General features: G+C 36.2%; 1 protein-coding gene across 3 annotated transcripts in view; it reads left to right on the plus strand.

Annotated features, from left to right (window-relative positions):
* Window positions 1–14,956, plus strand: part of HIT1 (Membrane trafficking VPS53 family protein) — an 81,777-nt gene that overhangs the window by 39,353 nt on the left and 27,468 nt on the right. For all 3 annotated transcript variants that reach the window (XM_088954406.1, XM_088954407.1, XM_088954408.1), the window contains 6 exons: window positions 4,977–5,040; window positions 5,994–6,179; window positions 6,266–6,307; window positions 6,815–6,919; window positions 7,013–7,072; window positions 13,412–13,489. In XM_088954406.1, the coding sequence (XP_088810532.1) occupies window positions 4,977–5,040; window positions 5,994–6,179; window positions 6,266–6,307; window positions 6,815–6,919; window positions 7,013–7,072; window positions 13,412–13,489 (535 nt within the window). The remainder of the gene's footprint in view (window positions 1–4,976; window positions 5,041–5,993; window positions 6,180–6,265; window positions 6,308–6,814; window positions 6,920–7,012; window positions 7,073–13,411; window positions 13,490–14,956) is intronic.

Below are 14,956 nucleotides of genomic sequence, written 5' to 3' on the forward strand. Positions count from 1 at the left end.
CTAGCCTTGTACCTTTCAATGGTGCCATCAACATGATATTTGATAGTAAAAACCCACTTACAGCCTACTGGATCCTTCCCTTAAGGCAAATCAACCATTTCCCAGGTGTCATTCTTGTGTAGGGCATCAATTTCTGTTCTCATAGCATCCCTCCATTCTGGAATATTAAGAGCTTCTGACACAGACCTGGGAATTGGGTTAGAAGCAACAGAAGAAAGGTAGGCAAAATATGAAGGAGAGAGCAAACTATAAGAAAGGTGTTTGGAAATGCAATGTGCAGTACACTTCCTTTTTCCTTTCCTAATAGCAATGGGGATATCAAGGTCTGGGAAGGATGGCTCCAAAGGGGCTGTAACAGTACCTGTTGTCTCATCTGTAACTGGAAGTGCACGAGGCTCATGTGTTGTAGGGGAAACAATCTGCTCATTTCTGGTTCTCTGCTATTGGTACAGCCAGGGATTAAAAAGAGGGTGATGAGGTAAAGGAGGAGGAATAGGAACACTAGAATGAGAGTGAAGTGATTGATCCTCCCTTGACTCATTTGAAGGAGGAAGAGACTCAACAAAAGACTCAACTGGGAGAGGAAGAGGAAGAGCAAACACCTATGACAAATCCTCCCCCTTTGGACAATGTCTCTCCAGAGAATAACCATAAAAAGAAGAAAGCTCATCAAAGGTGACATCCATTGAGACATACCAAGTGCCAGTCTTCGGATCAAAACAACAATAACCCTTTTGTGTGAGGGAATAACCAAGGAAGATACACTTGTGGGCTTTTGGTTCAAATTTATGTCTCTGGACACTTGGGATATGTACATAACAAGTGCAACCAAAGACATGAAGAGGAATAGGAAAAAGATCCTTGTCCGGATGAAGAAGACTTAAACACTAAAACCCTGGGTGGCATACGGTTTATAAGGTAGGTAGAAGTGAGAACAACATCACCCCAAAATTTTGTAGGGACATGTGAGGCAAATAGAATACTTCTTGCAACTTCAACAATATATCTATTTTTTCTTTCACCAACTCCATTCTGTTCTGGGGTCCTAATACAGGATCTTTGATGAATAACCCCTAAATCAGTGAGATAGCAGGTCAGGTTTTTCTCAAAGTATTCTTTTGCATTGTCGGATGTGAAAATTTTAATTCTGGTATCAAACTGGGTTAGGACAAATTCATGGAATTGCCTCACAAGTCTGGGAACCTCATCACGGGACTTCATCAAAAATATCCGAGTGAACCGAGAAAAGTCATCAATGAACAAGATAAAATATTTGTAGCCACCCATAGAAGGTAAGTGGTAAGGCCCCCACACATCAAAGTGCACAATATTAAAAGGAGAAGATCTTTTATTACTTAGAGGATAACTGTTTCTACAATGTTTTGACAGTTCACAAGACTCACAATGAAGAGTGGACAAACTAATTCCCTTAAACAGTTCTGGGAATAAATGACTTAATGCAGAAAAAGAAAGATGACCCAAACGAAAATGACATAACATGACTCGACTGATAGACTCTGTAGATGTAGACCCAAAAGCAGCTTTTCTAGGTTGTTCATGGCACTATCCAGGAGTATCTAGTAGATATATTCCATTTGCTTCACAGCCACTCCCAATCACCTTTAGAGACTCCAGATCCTGAAAAACACAGTAGGAAGGGAAGGTTACACAACAATTTAATGACATAGTTAGGCTACTTACAGATAATAAGTTTGTATTTAGTCTGGGTACATGAAGAGTAGAAGGGAGAACTAATGAGTCTGTAGCCTTGATGGTTCCTTACCGGAGATGAGGGCAAGAGAGCCATCGGCTAGGGTGATTTTGTCACGTTCAGGAAGTAAATCATATGAAACAAACAAAGTAGAAAGGCTGGTCATATGATCAGAAGCACCAAAATCAATAATCTAAGGGATCCTACGGATTACCTGAAAATGGTTGCATGATTGGCAGAAGCCCGTATACCTAAATGAGCAAATGCATAATAGGTTGAATTTCCTAGAGGGTTGGAAGAAGAGGTCACACCCTCTAGGTGACTGATCATCCTCCCAAACTTCTCATATTCTGCCTTCATAGCTACGAACTACTCACTAGCCGTCATCTCTTTAGTTTGGTATCTGTCACTAATTGGACTAGTAGCAACATTGGCACTCCCTGCCTTTATATTGCCAGACTTTTTCTGAAACTAAAGTGGTAGGAGCTCAGTATGCAATTTCCAGTACTTGTCTTTAGTATGTTTTAGCTTTTTATAGTACTCACAGATAATCTCTTTCTTCCCTGAGCTACTTGGAGTCCCTGCAACCCCCTTGGGTTTTACTCTCATATTAGCAAAGTGATCATTTAGACCAGCCCCTTGGACCTGGACAAGTCTTCTGCTTTCTACACTACTTACCAAGACATATGCTTGAGATAGTGAGACACTATCCTTGGATAAAATATTTTGCTTTGTAATGTCATACTTTGGTTTTAGCCCTGTCAAGAACTCAAACACCCTGTTTCTCTCAACCAGTTTTTTGTAGGTCTCAACACCATTAGTGGTGTCCCAAGCTATAGTTTCTATCAAATCTATTTCTTGCCATAAAGACTTCAGTGTTGAGAAGTATATAGCTAATGGTTTCTCCCCCTGTTTCAAAATTTTCACATCACTTCTCAACTTGTAAACCCTGGCCACATTTAATTTTTGGGAATAGGTTTCAGCAACACTATCCCAAATTTCCTTTGCTGAATTTATCCACAAATAGTGATGACTAATCTGTGGTTGCATTGATTTCACAAGCCATCCAATAACAGTATAATTTTCTTGCATCCACTTTTCATATGATGGATCATCTTTCGGAGGAGCCTTTTTGCTCTCGGAGATAAAACCCCATTTGTCTCTACTACAAATATGAATTTTTACTAATTGTGACCAAGCCAGATAATTAGTTCCATCTAGCTTGACTGTGGTCACAGCCAGTAGAAAGTCTATAGAGGCTCCTGGAACCTGTCCGGATTCAGCAATATGATTGTTTTCAAAGTCTGAGGAGTTCATCTTCTTAAATACTTAAAAAATGACTTCAAACAACTTCTAATAACAACAAATGAAGACAAAACAAAAACTTTGTTGTGAGCCAACCTCTATGTAGCCGTACCAGTAACCTACGTCACACCTAGAAGCTAGGAGAAACATAGAAAACTCAGTCACTCCTTGTAGACTTCACAGAACACCAATCCACTTGATTCGATCTTCAAGAAGAAGAATGAGAAGGCCTTCAGTCACTGAGCGCCTAGGTCAAACTCCCTATGGGGCCTGCAATCAGATTTATCCAGAAAAATAGGGTTTCGGGCAACACACTTGAATCTGTCAAGAGGACGACAAAACCAGTTCCCTTCTCTCTAGAAACCACTAACAATTGGGATGAAATAGTTTTCTTTAACTGTTCATACGATTCAGTTCTCCATACACACTGTGTATGGGAAAAATGGTGAAAAAAAGGGAAAAACGAGCTTGCTCTGATACCAAGAAGAAAAACAGCCTTTTGAGAAGAAATGACTGTTTAGAAAGTTGCAAAAGTTCAAAAGAAAGTAGCAGAAATCAGAGTTGAGAGAAGAAGAAGAAGAAGGTGATGGAAACTTGGGTTCAGAGAGAGAGAGATTTTCTAACATAATCTCTTCTCTTAGTCCCTTAATTCTATTTCATTAAGTTAAACTTTAGTAATTTACAGAGAAACCCCTAGTTGGGCAGAAAATTAAAAAGACATAACATAAGAAAGAATAAAGCCCAGATTAAGGCCCGTTACAACAAAGAACATAAAAGATAAAAAAGGATAAACAGCCTATGGGCCATTCGGCCCATCTTCTCTACATAATGAAATACTGAAAAGATTTTAATTGTTTTACAATTTAAAATTTAAAATGTATAGTTTATCAATGAAATCTAAAATATTGCTGGCATGTGGGCAAAATATCGGGGATATTGGAAAAAAAATTCTTGAAGATTTTGTGTCACCACATAGAAAATGGGGATATATTGCCAAATATTGTTGATATTGCGAATGGTGTTTGCGAATAGTATCTCAAATACCAAAATTTCCATTAAAGAAGCCACAAGAATATGGAGGCAGGAAACTTTTTCATTGTTGCGAATTGTTGAAAGCAAAATTTATAATAAGACAAAATGGGCTTAACTGTGAGCCCTTGATATCCAATAAATTTAAAATAGTTTACAACCCAATTAGATGTGTTGGCTAGTGGGCTAACTAAAGCCCATTTAATTAAATGAAGCGTTCTATTGGTATTCCCTCTCTTTTAAGTTGGAAGGCCAGGTGTCATTGACCTATGAGGAGGAGGTAGTTGCATTGGGTCTCAACTTGTTCCAGATTGTCAATTGCTCATTTATTTTTACAAAGTTCTATTTAAGTTTGTCATTAAAAAGAACTTAAGATTGGTTGTTTGGTCTGCAACTACAGCTCTGGAGTGTCTGCTCATTGTTTTTTTTTCTTGTATGTCTCTGTTTGATGTGTAACATCATTTTCACTTGTATTTGTCGAAACCATTTTTGTTATACAAATGAAAATGTATTCTACACATTTGTATAGTGAAATGTATTCTTCACATTTGTATAGTGAAGAGCTAAGTTATTTTGGGGCTAGCTTTACCTTGGGAGATTGTAATTTTGTATGTAAACTTGTGTAGGGATGTTTTATGGGTTGGGTTGCCTCTGGCCTCCTATTGCTAGTATCAGGTCTTGCTTCTAGTATATTATCCTCGTTATTAATAAAAAGTTTATCTTTATTGATAAATAAAGGTTCTAAGGAAGTGCTCCTTTTATGAAATAATATGATTGAATGGGTTGAGTAGGAGGAGCTTTTGGTGATGTTATCATGCAGGTCTATAGGATTTTTGTTGTAAAGGTTTACTATACAATGTATTCATTCCTAAGATTTAATTATTTTTCCAAGTGATTAAAATGAACAAATTTATTGCTTCTGAATTTTCAGGGCCCAACTTGAGGAGATCCTTGATAATCTTAAAGAAAAGCCAGATGTTGGGACATTATTGATGGTATGTTTGGGCATTTGAAACAACTGTCATGTAAAAGGCTATTAGCAATATTTTCTGTATTTGTAGTTCCACATGTTCTTGATAAACAGAAAGGCTGAAAATGGTTATATCTAAAGTAGCTTTGTTCTAAATAGGAAAAAATTATTTTCTTTATTATTTCTTATTTTTTAATGAATATTTCACTAATTATAATGATCTATACAATGCAAAATTTGCGTGGTTGAGCTTGCAAGCAATCCTGTGTGCTCAAAATTGGATAGATTTTTGGTGAAAGTAGAGTGGAAGGATTAATTTTGTTTGTTGTTATTCAAAGCACTGGCTAGAACAACTTCGAATGATTTGGCTCTTAATGTTTGCAACTAGAGGAACTTACAATGGGTCCCCTCACCTTTAGGTTTGAAAATATTGTGAAATTGTTTGAAAACCATTTCATAAAGACTTAAACTTATTAGAACATTTATCTTTTTAAGCCTATTTTAGATTTTCCTTACTATTTGTATGTATATAATTTATAATATAGGATATGGCAGAGGCACATACTTTAAACTTCTTGAAATGCCAAAGTGTGCAATGCCCAAGCCTCTGTAGGATGCTTAATTCTCTTAGTGACACCTTTTCAATAATGAGGGGATATCTTCTGCTTGGTTGGTAGATAAACTAAAATTGCCATAAAGACCATTACTGTAGAAAAGAATTACTATGTAAAGGATGTGGCACCTATGTTACATGCAAGGTCCTTTCTGTCCTGGAAGCATGCTATTTTAAACATCCTATTTCAAATATAATTGGTTTAGTTTTCTCTTTTTATTTATTTGTAAATAGTTTTTGAGTCTGGTAAAATTTGTATAAAAGCAGTTTCCTTAACAGATCATTATGTACATCCATCTTACAATTATGCCATTATGGATCAAATTTGTTTCATATTGGTGATCTTTGTTTGTTGACCATTCTAGGCATTACAAAGGACTCTTGAATTTGAGGAGGAATTGGCAGAGAAGTTCAGTGGAGGAACCCGGAATAAAGAAACTGGGAGCATCACTGAGGAAATGGGTAAGGGCGAGAATGAGAATCCAACTGTATTGGATATTCGTAGAAAATATGAAAAAAAGCTTGCAGCACACCAAGGAACCGAAACTGAAGTATGTATTATATTTTTCTTTGGTTCATTTGTGGGAATCAAGTTTTCCTTGGATTTAAATGCTTATTTTACATACTGTAATGGCAGGGAAAAGATGGACATAGAGATCTGTCAGTGCCTGGTGCTGGGGTATTTTTTCCAATTCTGAGTTTGTTTTGTCTATTTTTTTATACCTTTTACAAGCATCTATTGCACTTCCAGATAGATCACATGGATGATTAGCCAATGCAAAATTACATATTTTACATGTGTATTGGGAACAATCATTCTGTTTGATATATCCAGCACGTATGAGCCAAATTGATCCTATTAGGTTGTCATACATGTTTGATCTTTCATGCTCTGTTTGGACATCCGAAAGAGAAGAAGGGGGATGGAGGCTGTCATCCATGTGTGTTGGTTGATGGGATTCTATGATCATATGATCATCTGTCACATGGGCCTCCAAGATGAGATCCACCAGAGGGTGGCGCATGCCCCCCACATCTAGAGATTGCCATTTTTATTGTATGTTTTTGTTTTTTCTTGGTTTCTTTTATGCTTCTTTTGGAGGCATCTGTGATTTTCTTCTTTAATTTTAGTCCTATTTTTGAAGTTATATCTCCTCAGAAGTATCTGTTTTCATTTATTTGACAGTTCAACTTCCGGGGCATTATTTCATCATGCTTTGAACCTCACATGACAGTGTATGTAGAATTAGAGGAGAAAAGTCTTATGGAGCATATGGAGAAACTTGTTCAGGTATATTTGTATTTGTGGATAACTGCAGCAATAAATGCATTGCTTGGTTTCATGGTTTCCACAGACTGAAACTTACTAGCCTAGTTTTAATAGGAGGAAAGCTGGGACATTGAGGAGGGAAGTCAGACTAATATTTTATCAAGTAGCATGCAGGTAATGTAAAATTGCTCTTAATTGTGGTTTTTTACTTTCTGCAGTCTTCCCCCTCCATCCCCTCCCACTTTTCTTTCTTGATGAAAGATTTTTTGTATGGACAATGCTGAAAAAGTAGTGGGCATAAAGGTTTCTTTGGACATGGCACCTGATACTGATTGCTCAGAATGTCCACCTCTACCCATTTGCAACACTACCTCTTTGTTTGATTTTTTTACCTATAATTCTATATTAATACAAAATGGTTGGTGATACATTCAAGAAATAATCTATTTATGACTTGGAGAACTTAGGTGGTGTTCAGTAAATCTGTGTTCTGACCATTTGGAAATAAAAAAAAAAAACAAAAAGCTTTGAGCTCAAACCATGGAAAATTTGGAGAACTCTAGAAAAGATTGAGCTCAAACCATGTATAATTTGCTTTTTGCTTTTGCAGCTCGCTGAATGTAATGAAGTTGTTAGGTAATCTGAATGCCGTGATTCCTGAGAATGGTTTAAAATGTCCCTAATATCCCTAATATTTCCATTTCCATGGGTAGCAATGTGAAATTTTACTGGAATCAACATATTCCCCAATGAACACTACAAGCACTATGTGGAGTACAAGAGATAGTTTCCACGACATATTTCCATTTCCACTTTCGTGGGTAGCAACATGAAGTTTTAATGAATTTGACATTTTCCCCAGTGAACACTACGAGCACATTGTGGAGTACAAGAGGTAGTACTATAACATAGGTTTGTGACAATATTGTAGGTATGTGGAGTAACAATGTTATTGCCCACCATTTGTAACATTTGTTCCTTGTGGGGATTGTTTGGACTTATTGTAGTATCAAATTTTAGTTCTTTTTAATAAAATTCTCAGTTTTTTGCTGGTCAAAAAAAAAAAAAAAGAAAAAACAATGTTATTGCTCACCTAACTTTAAGTTAAATATTAGTTTTGTTTGTGTAATAGATTATTTAGTTGATCTATTACAACCATTTACATTTTCTATGAGTTATTTTTTTTTAACTCATTCTATCGTGAAGTTCTGCATCTTAAAGGTTAGAAGGGCAACTTCAAAATGTTTCTTTTGTCTATGACTTTAGTTTCTTAGCTTTGTTTAGTGATTTACAAGATAATAATTTAAAATGGTGTGTCTATGCTTCTTTTATCGTTTCATAACATATCATTCTATATTTTTACATATTTTACAATATTTTCACCATGTCTATAATTTTTACAATATTCCCATATGATATTTCCAACATGTTTCTTATATTTAGATGACTGATACTGACATTTTAAACCTTGCTTCAGAGAAATGTCTGTTTACAATTTTCCCCTTGATTGAATCTGTTCTGTATTTCATGATGTTATTAACTTAATGCCACTGAACATCATAACTATTGCTTATAGATATATAATTTCAATAACATAATGAATAAGTTGAAAACAATAAATGATAACAAATATTCTATAATATTAACATGACTTAGCTTAGCAAGGGGTGCATGAGGCTGCATCTCGCATCTCTCTGTGGGAAGCCTCATTGTATAAGTTACTGTTATGATTATTTAATAGAACTTTTCTTTACTTATAAAAAGACTAATATTTTTAAATTCAAAAAATAAATAGAACATGAACAGAAATTTGTAAAATATATAAAATGAATATATAAGCACAATATAATTATGTAAGTAGATACATAATCAAATTTTTATACATATATAATCAGTTAATTTTTACATACAGAAAGAATTTTATATGCACATATACATATAAACAGATTATTTGCATAGTATTTTGACAAACAATAACACATTTTGCAAAACAATTATGATACTAGCAGAGGGCCCCTGCATGGAATTGTAACATTGCTATTTGCTTCATTAAAAAAGACAATGGTTTCTTAATAAGAAACTTGCAATTATAAGTACTCAAGTCTTGAAACTCATATAAAGACTTAAAAGAGATCATCATGTGCTTGTTTTTTAAATATTGTTTCAGCAAAGCATCTCATGTAAAAGAACACGATCATTCAATGATAGTTCTGAGTTCTACTTCATAGCTGTCCTTTGTTTCATATTGAGAATTCCGTTCAGAAAATGGAGTCCAAAGTTCTGCTTTGAGACGGAGCTAAACATACATGCAGTCAAAGAAAGAGACAAAGTAGATTGCCTTGTAAGAAAAAAAAAAAACTGCACAAGAAAACCCAAAGAAAAAACAAAAGGGAAAAAATAAAATGGTGGTAAACCCTAGACTGTTTTGGAGGATTTTGAAGAAGACCAAGCACAAAAAAGCAAAACAAAAATAGAAAATGAAGAAAAAGGAACATACCACACACGCTCGAATAAAGCCCACAGTAGAAGAAACCTTTGAATAGTGAAAATCCAAAAGCATAAAAACCATGGTTTTTGAACCACCGTTGACCCGGATGGACGGACATTTTGGCCTGGGAACCATCTACGCAACCGGTTTCGTTTTACTCCAATCCTGGTCCCTGGCCAATAGCCATTGAATCGGTTAACAAATCATTGACCCAGGCGGTTTAACCGTTGACCCGTTGACCCGTTCAATGGTTTTTGTCCGTTTTTTTTTATATTTTTAATTGGGAACCATCTAGCAACCGGTTCCGTTTTATTCTAATCCCAGTCCCTGGCCAAAAATCGTTGAATCAGTCAACGACCCATTGACCCGAGCGATCGAACCATCGACCCGTTGATCCATTCAATGGTTTTTGGTCGCTTTTTGTTTATTTTTTATTTTTGTTGTTAGAACGGGCTGTCCATTCGAACTGGATGGTCGAATTGTTAACCCGAAAACCGGTGGCCAGAACGGTTCCGCGCTCGAATGACATAACACGTATGGTACTGCTTAATGGACCTCACACACTCAATTTTTTGCCTATAATTTTTGTTGTCAGAACGGGCCCGTCCGTTTTTTATTTATTTATTTTAATTGGAAACCATCTAGGCAAATGATTATGGTTTTCCCCAATCTCGATCCATGGCCAAAAACCGTTGAATTGGTCAATGACCCATTGACCTGAGTAGTTGAACCGTCAACTCATTGACCCATTCAATGGTTTTTGGATGTTTTTTATTTTTTTTAATTTTTGTTGTTAGAACGAGTCGTCCATTCGAACCGGATAGTTGAATCGTTGACCCAAAAACCAGTGGCTAGATCGGTTCCACCTTCGGTCGTATGAGTCACACGCTCGAATGACATAACACGTATGATACTACTCAATGGACCTCACACTGAATTTTTTGCCTGTAATTTTTGTTTTCAGAACGGGCCACCCGTTCAAACTGGACGATCGAACCACCAACCTGAAAACCGGTGGCTAGAATGGTTACGTAATTTTTTGCTTGTAATTTTTGTTGTCAGAATGGGCCGTCCGTTCGAATTGGACGGTCAAACCATCGGTTGTCAGAACGGGCCGTCCGTTTGAACCGGACGGTCGAACCTTATGTTTCAATGAAGAATCTTATATATATATATATATATATATATATATATATGATTATTGACTATACATAAATATCAGAAAAAGAAACAAGAAAATAAAATAAAAATAGATTGCAAACTTCTATCTAGTGAATGGAAGTCTATTTGTATGTCAAAAGTATAAACCATTTAACATTGTAGAAATGTTGGGCTGGATGGACCATAATTTAGTTCAGCTCTATGCTTATTGTTTTTTGAGTTAATGGGCCTGTTAACCTGTTTTCTTTAGAAGCAGGTTAGAGAGAGAGTATGTTGACTCTTCTCCTTCTCCTTCTCCTCTCTTCTCTTCTCTTGCTCTCTTGCTCTCATACTTTTTCTTTGCTGTATTTTCTGATTAAACAAAAGAATTAATTGTTGGTTAGTTTTCTTCTTGGTATCGAAGCAATACAACTACCATTTTTCTTTTCTTTTTAATCCCATACACATCCACAATGTCTATGGAGAATTGAATGGTTGATTGATTAGAGAAGATAATCAACCTAGTTGGTAGAGGATATTGGGAGAAAAGAAGTGTTCAGACTAGTGCCGAAGACAGTTCTTGGAGTTCTTGTCTAAAACCCTAGCTAACTGGAGATTTTAGAATTAAGGATCCCAGAGGGGGTTCCAACCCACTGCTCAAGGCTTGAAGGGTTCCTTTCTGATCCCTTTACAGATCAATCCAAGTAGAATTGAATTCTGGAAGTCCTATAAGGGGCAGCTTGGTTTTTCTGTTTTCTCCCGGGTTGCCTGGTATGGTGAACTCACAGTTCGGGGATCCTGTTGAGGTCAGTAGCAGTTATCTTTTTCAGTCATTCGTTTTTACTATTTGAAGATTGTTCCTTGAAGTTTTAGAAGTAATGGAGCACTTTGAAGTAGAGATCAAGCAGAGCTCAAAGTTCAAACATGTTTTAGGAGCTTCCGTTGATCCTCTACTGGTTGTGACTACAATGAAGCTTGATGGAACCAATTATTTGTCTTGGTCATAGTCGGTGAGAATATATGTTTGTAGTAGATGAAAGAGGGATATATCTTCGCTAGTAAGAAGAAACCTAAGGAAGATGATTCCTCCTACAGGAAGTGGATACAAGAAAATTAATGCAGCCTCATATTAGCCAACATTACTTGTGGGTAAATTCTGAGAAGGGGATTTGGGATAGTGTTGCAAAGACATACTCCTAGAAATTGAATGGGGCTAAAGCATATAAGCTGAAAAATGATGTTTGATGGAGGTAAATGTTTGGGACAGTAAAAAGGATGTTGAAACATATAGAAGACTTGTGGAAAGAAATAGGGTGTTTGAACAAAAGCCACTATTTCTTCCTGCCTTACAGACCAAACTGTTAGAGAACACCCTAAACCTTCGACACAGAAGGCCTCTAAGGGATTCAGAGATTCCTGAATTAATAGACTTAATTCAGACCCTTGAAGGAGCCTGCACCCCCCTCCTATTCTGACACCCGAATCTGGACCCTTCACCTTACTGGCGAGTTCTCTTCTAAGTCTATGTTCAAGGTTTTGATTGCTGATGAACAACATTCCTCCTTTCCTTTTAAGAAGATCTTGTGTAGCCACATCCCTTCAAGAGTTTGTTTCTTTGTCTGGGAAGCTTGTCTCCAGAAATTAAATACTTGTGATCTCTTGCAGAAAAAGTTTTTGGGAAGACTTTCCATCTCTCCTCATGTTTGCATTTTATGCTTCAGTGAAAGTGAATCAGCAGATCACATTTTTCTTCACTGCAAGTTGACCCAAAAGATTTGTTTCCATTTCTTGAAAATGGCAGGTTACAGCTGGGTTGTATCAGAGCACATTATGAACTTTCTGCATCAATGGCATGTAACAAGTTTAAGTAAAAGGGGTAAAGTTTATTGGCAATCAGTGCTACATGCAGTCTTGTGGGGAGTTTGGGATGAAAGAAACAAATGCCTCTTTGGCAAAAAATTCAGGCCCTTGGAGGAGTTAATTTCAGACATTACTTACCTTCGCAACCTCTGGACGTTGAACTCAGATCACTTCCAAGGACTCTCAGTCAATGATCTCAATAGAGACGCTTACCCCTTTTTGTTTCTCCTCACCTCCATCAAACATCCTTGAGACATCCTGACCCCATCAGTGAAGGAGTGATGACCCTAAACTTCGATGGAAGTGCCTTAGGTAACCCTGGCCTATCTGGTATTGCAGGCGCAGTAAGGGATGAAGGGGGCAACATTTATTGGACTTTCAGCGGTCCAATTGGTTTGGCTGATTCCTCAAAGACTGAAGTGATGGCTGTTCTCACAGGAATCATAATAATATAAAATTTGGGAATCCAGAATTTAATCATTGCAGGTGATTCAGAAAATACTATAAAATGATTAAGAGACAAAGAGGGGGGACATTGGAGATTGAGTCACTATTTGGCAGAGGCTAGGGACTATTTGGACTGTTTAAATGTAAAATTAGTTTGAATTCCTAGGGAACACAATCATACAGTAGATGGCTTAGCCAAATGTGGTGTGCATTTGGAGCATTTGTATAGCGACAAGCTTCCTCCTTTGTAATTTGTAGGGGTTCTTCCCCTGCTTTGTACATCTTCTCATGTACCTCTTCTTCCTTTAATGAATCCTGGTTAATTTTTTTCTAAAAAAAAAAAGAATTCCTTACAGGGTTGAATCTGGAATATGACATTAGTAGACAGAACATATTGGCAAAAAATGATGTAACCCTCTCTTAGGCTAATTCCATGGTGAGTAGTGAGGAAAGCAGAAGGCAAGTACAAGTTTAGGGGCAATTTGCATTGATCCAAATATTATGCATTTTTTTTTCTGGTTTAGCATCATGAAATAAAGTTTATGTATGCTTCTTTAACTTGTCCTTGTCTTATGCAGCTATTTTTGGTAATCAGGAGATCCTTGAAGAGATGCAGTGCTTTGACAAAGAGCCAAACCTTATTTAATATGTTCAAGGTAAATTCTTGATTTGCATTGTTTTTGAAGGTATTGAGAGTGGTTTTATGTTACAGCTTTAACTCTAAAATTTGGAAGGCATTTTTTATTAAAGCATGACTCCATTCACACATACGAGGTATACATCTAGTAAATACCAAGAATAAGTCGCATGGTACAGCTTTAAGTGTTGGATTGATCACTAAGCTATCCAATGGTGGAAACCTTGTTTGCAAAATCCGGATCATCTAAATCACATGCCTTATATTTCTCAATTATGTGCTTTTCATTGTGGCCTTGCTTGATGAATTCATCTGCTACATATTTTGTCCAAATGGGTTTTACTTTCTTAGACACTAGCTGTCGTCATCACTCATCACCATGGCTCAAGACCCATCTATATGGCTTCAGCTACATGAATCCTGATTTGCCATTCCGTTCTGTTCAGTGCCATATCTTTCGAATTGCATGATATACTAGATTCTTTTTCTTTTCATGATCATTCTTCTTTTTCATTTCTCATTCTTTATATTGTATCATAGTTTCAAGGCGCCAAAGCAAGCCTAGGCGGTGGATTTTTTCAAGTAAAAATATGTATCCTAGGGTAGTTCCCTAGGTTCCATAATCATATTTCCTTAATAATTATCCATAGTTTTCATGAGAAAAGTATAAACTTCATGTTAAAGTATAGAAAATCAACATATTCCAACATATTCATGAGAGAAAAAGAACAAAGAAAAGAAATTTCAAAAAATATAAGGGCTGAACCCCTATTTCTGTTGTAGGAAAAGAAGAAAATAAAAGGTGGAAGAAGAAAAATTGGTATATAGTATAGACACACTAAATTAGTAAAGAAAAAGAAGTAAACATGTTGGTTAGACAACATTTTAAGTTCTTCCTTGTTGGTTCAGGTTTTGAAGTCTTTCAGGGTTCAATACAGCATTTAGCAATGTTTGTGTTGATTAAACCCTAACAAATAAGAAAATAATAAAAAGAAGTTAGTATATAAACACACAAAATGAATATTTTAGTTTAAAAATGTCTATTTTAAATTATAACCTCAAAAAATTAAGAATATAGAAGTTTTGTCTAACACACTATAGAAAACTGCTTGGCGATTAGGCAAGGCGAGCCTCCAAGGGCACCTTGTCGCCTAGGCGACTAGGCGTTGCCTAGACAACTATATATTGTATGTGTCCTGGATTTGTCATCTGTGTCAGCTTTCTTCTTGCTCAATGAATTTCCTTTTTTTGTCCTTACTTTAGGATATGATTTTTATCATCCCACTGTGAAATTAGATGACTTAAGTGAGGTTCTTGTATTATCAGTCAAAAAAAAAAGGCAAGGTTCTTAGTATCTTCAGCATGCTATTATTCATGTTATCAAGACTTTGTGTTAGCGATCTTTCTTTGTCCATATTTTTAGTGTTTCTTAAGATGGTTTTATTTATCTCACAAAGAATATTACTACCTGTATGTCCATTTTTAG

Source organism: Nelumbo lutea, chromosome 7, assembly GCF_056320005.1.
Source record: "Nelumbo lutea isolate HS-2025 chromosome 7, American lotus-T2T, whole genome shotgun sequence".
Lineage (NCBI taxonomy): Eukaryota > Viridiplantae > Streptophyta > Magnoliopsida > Proteales > Nelumbonaceae > Nelumbo > Nelumbo lutea.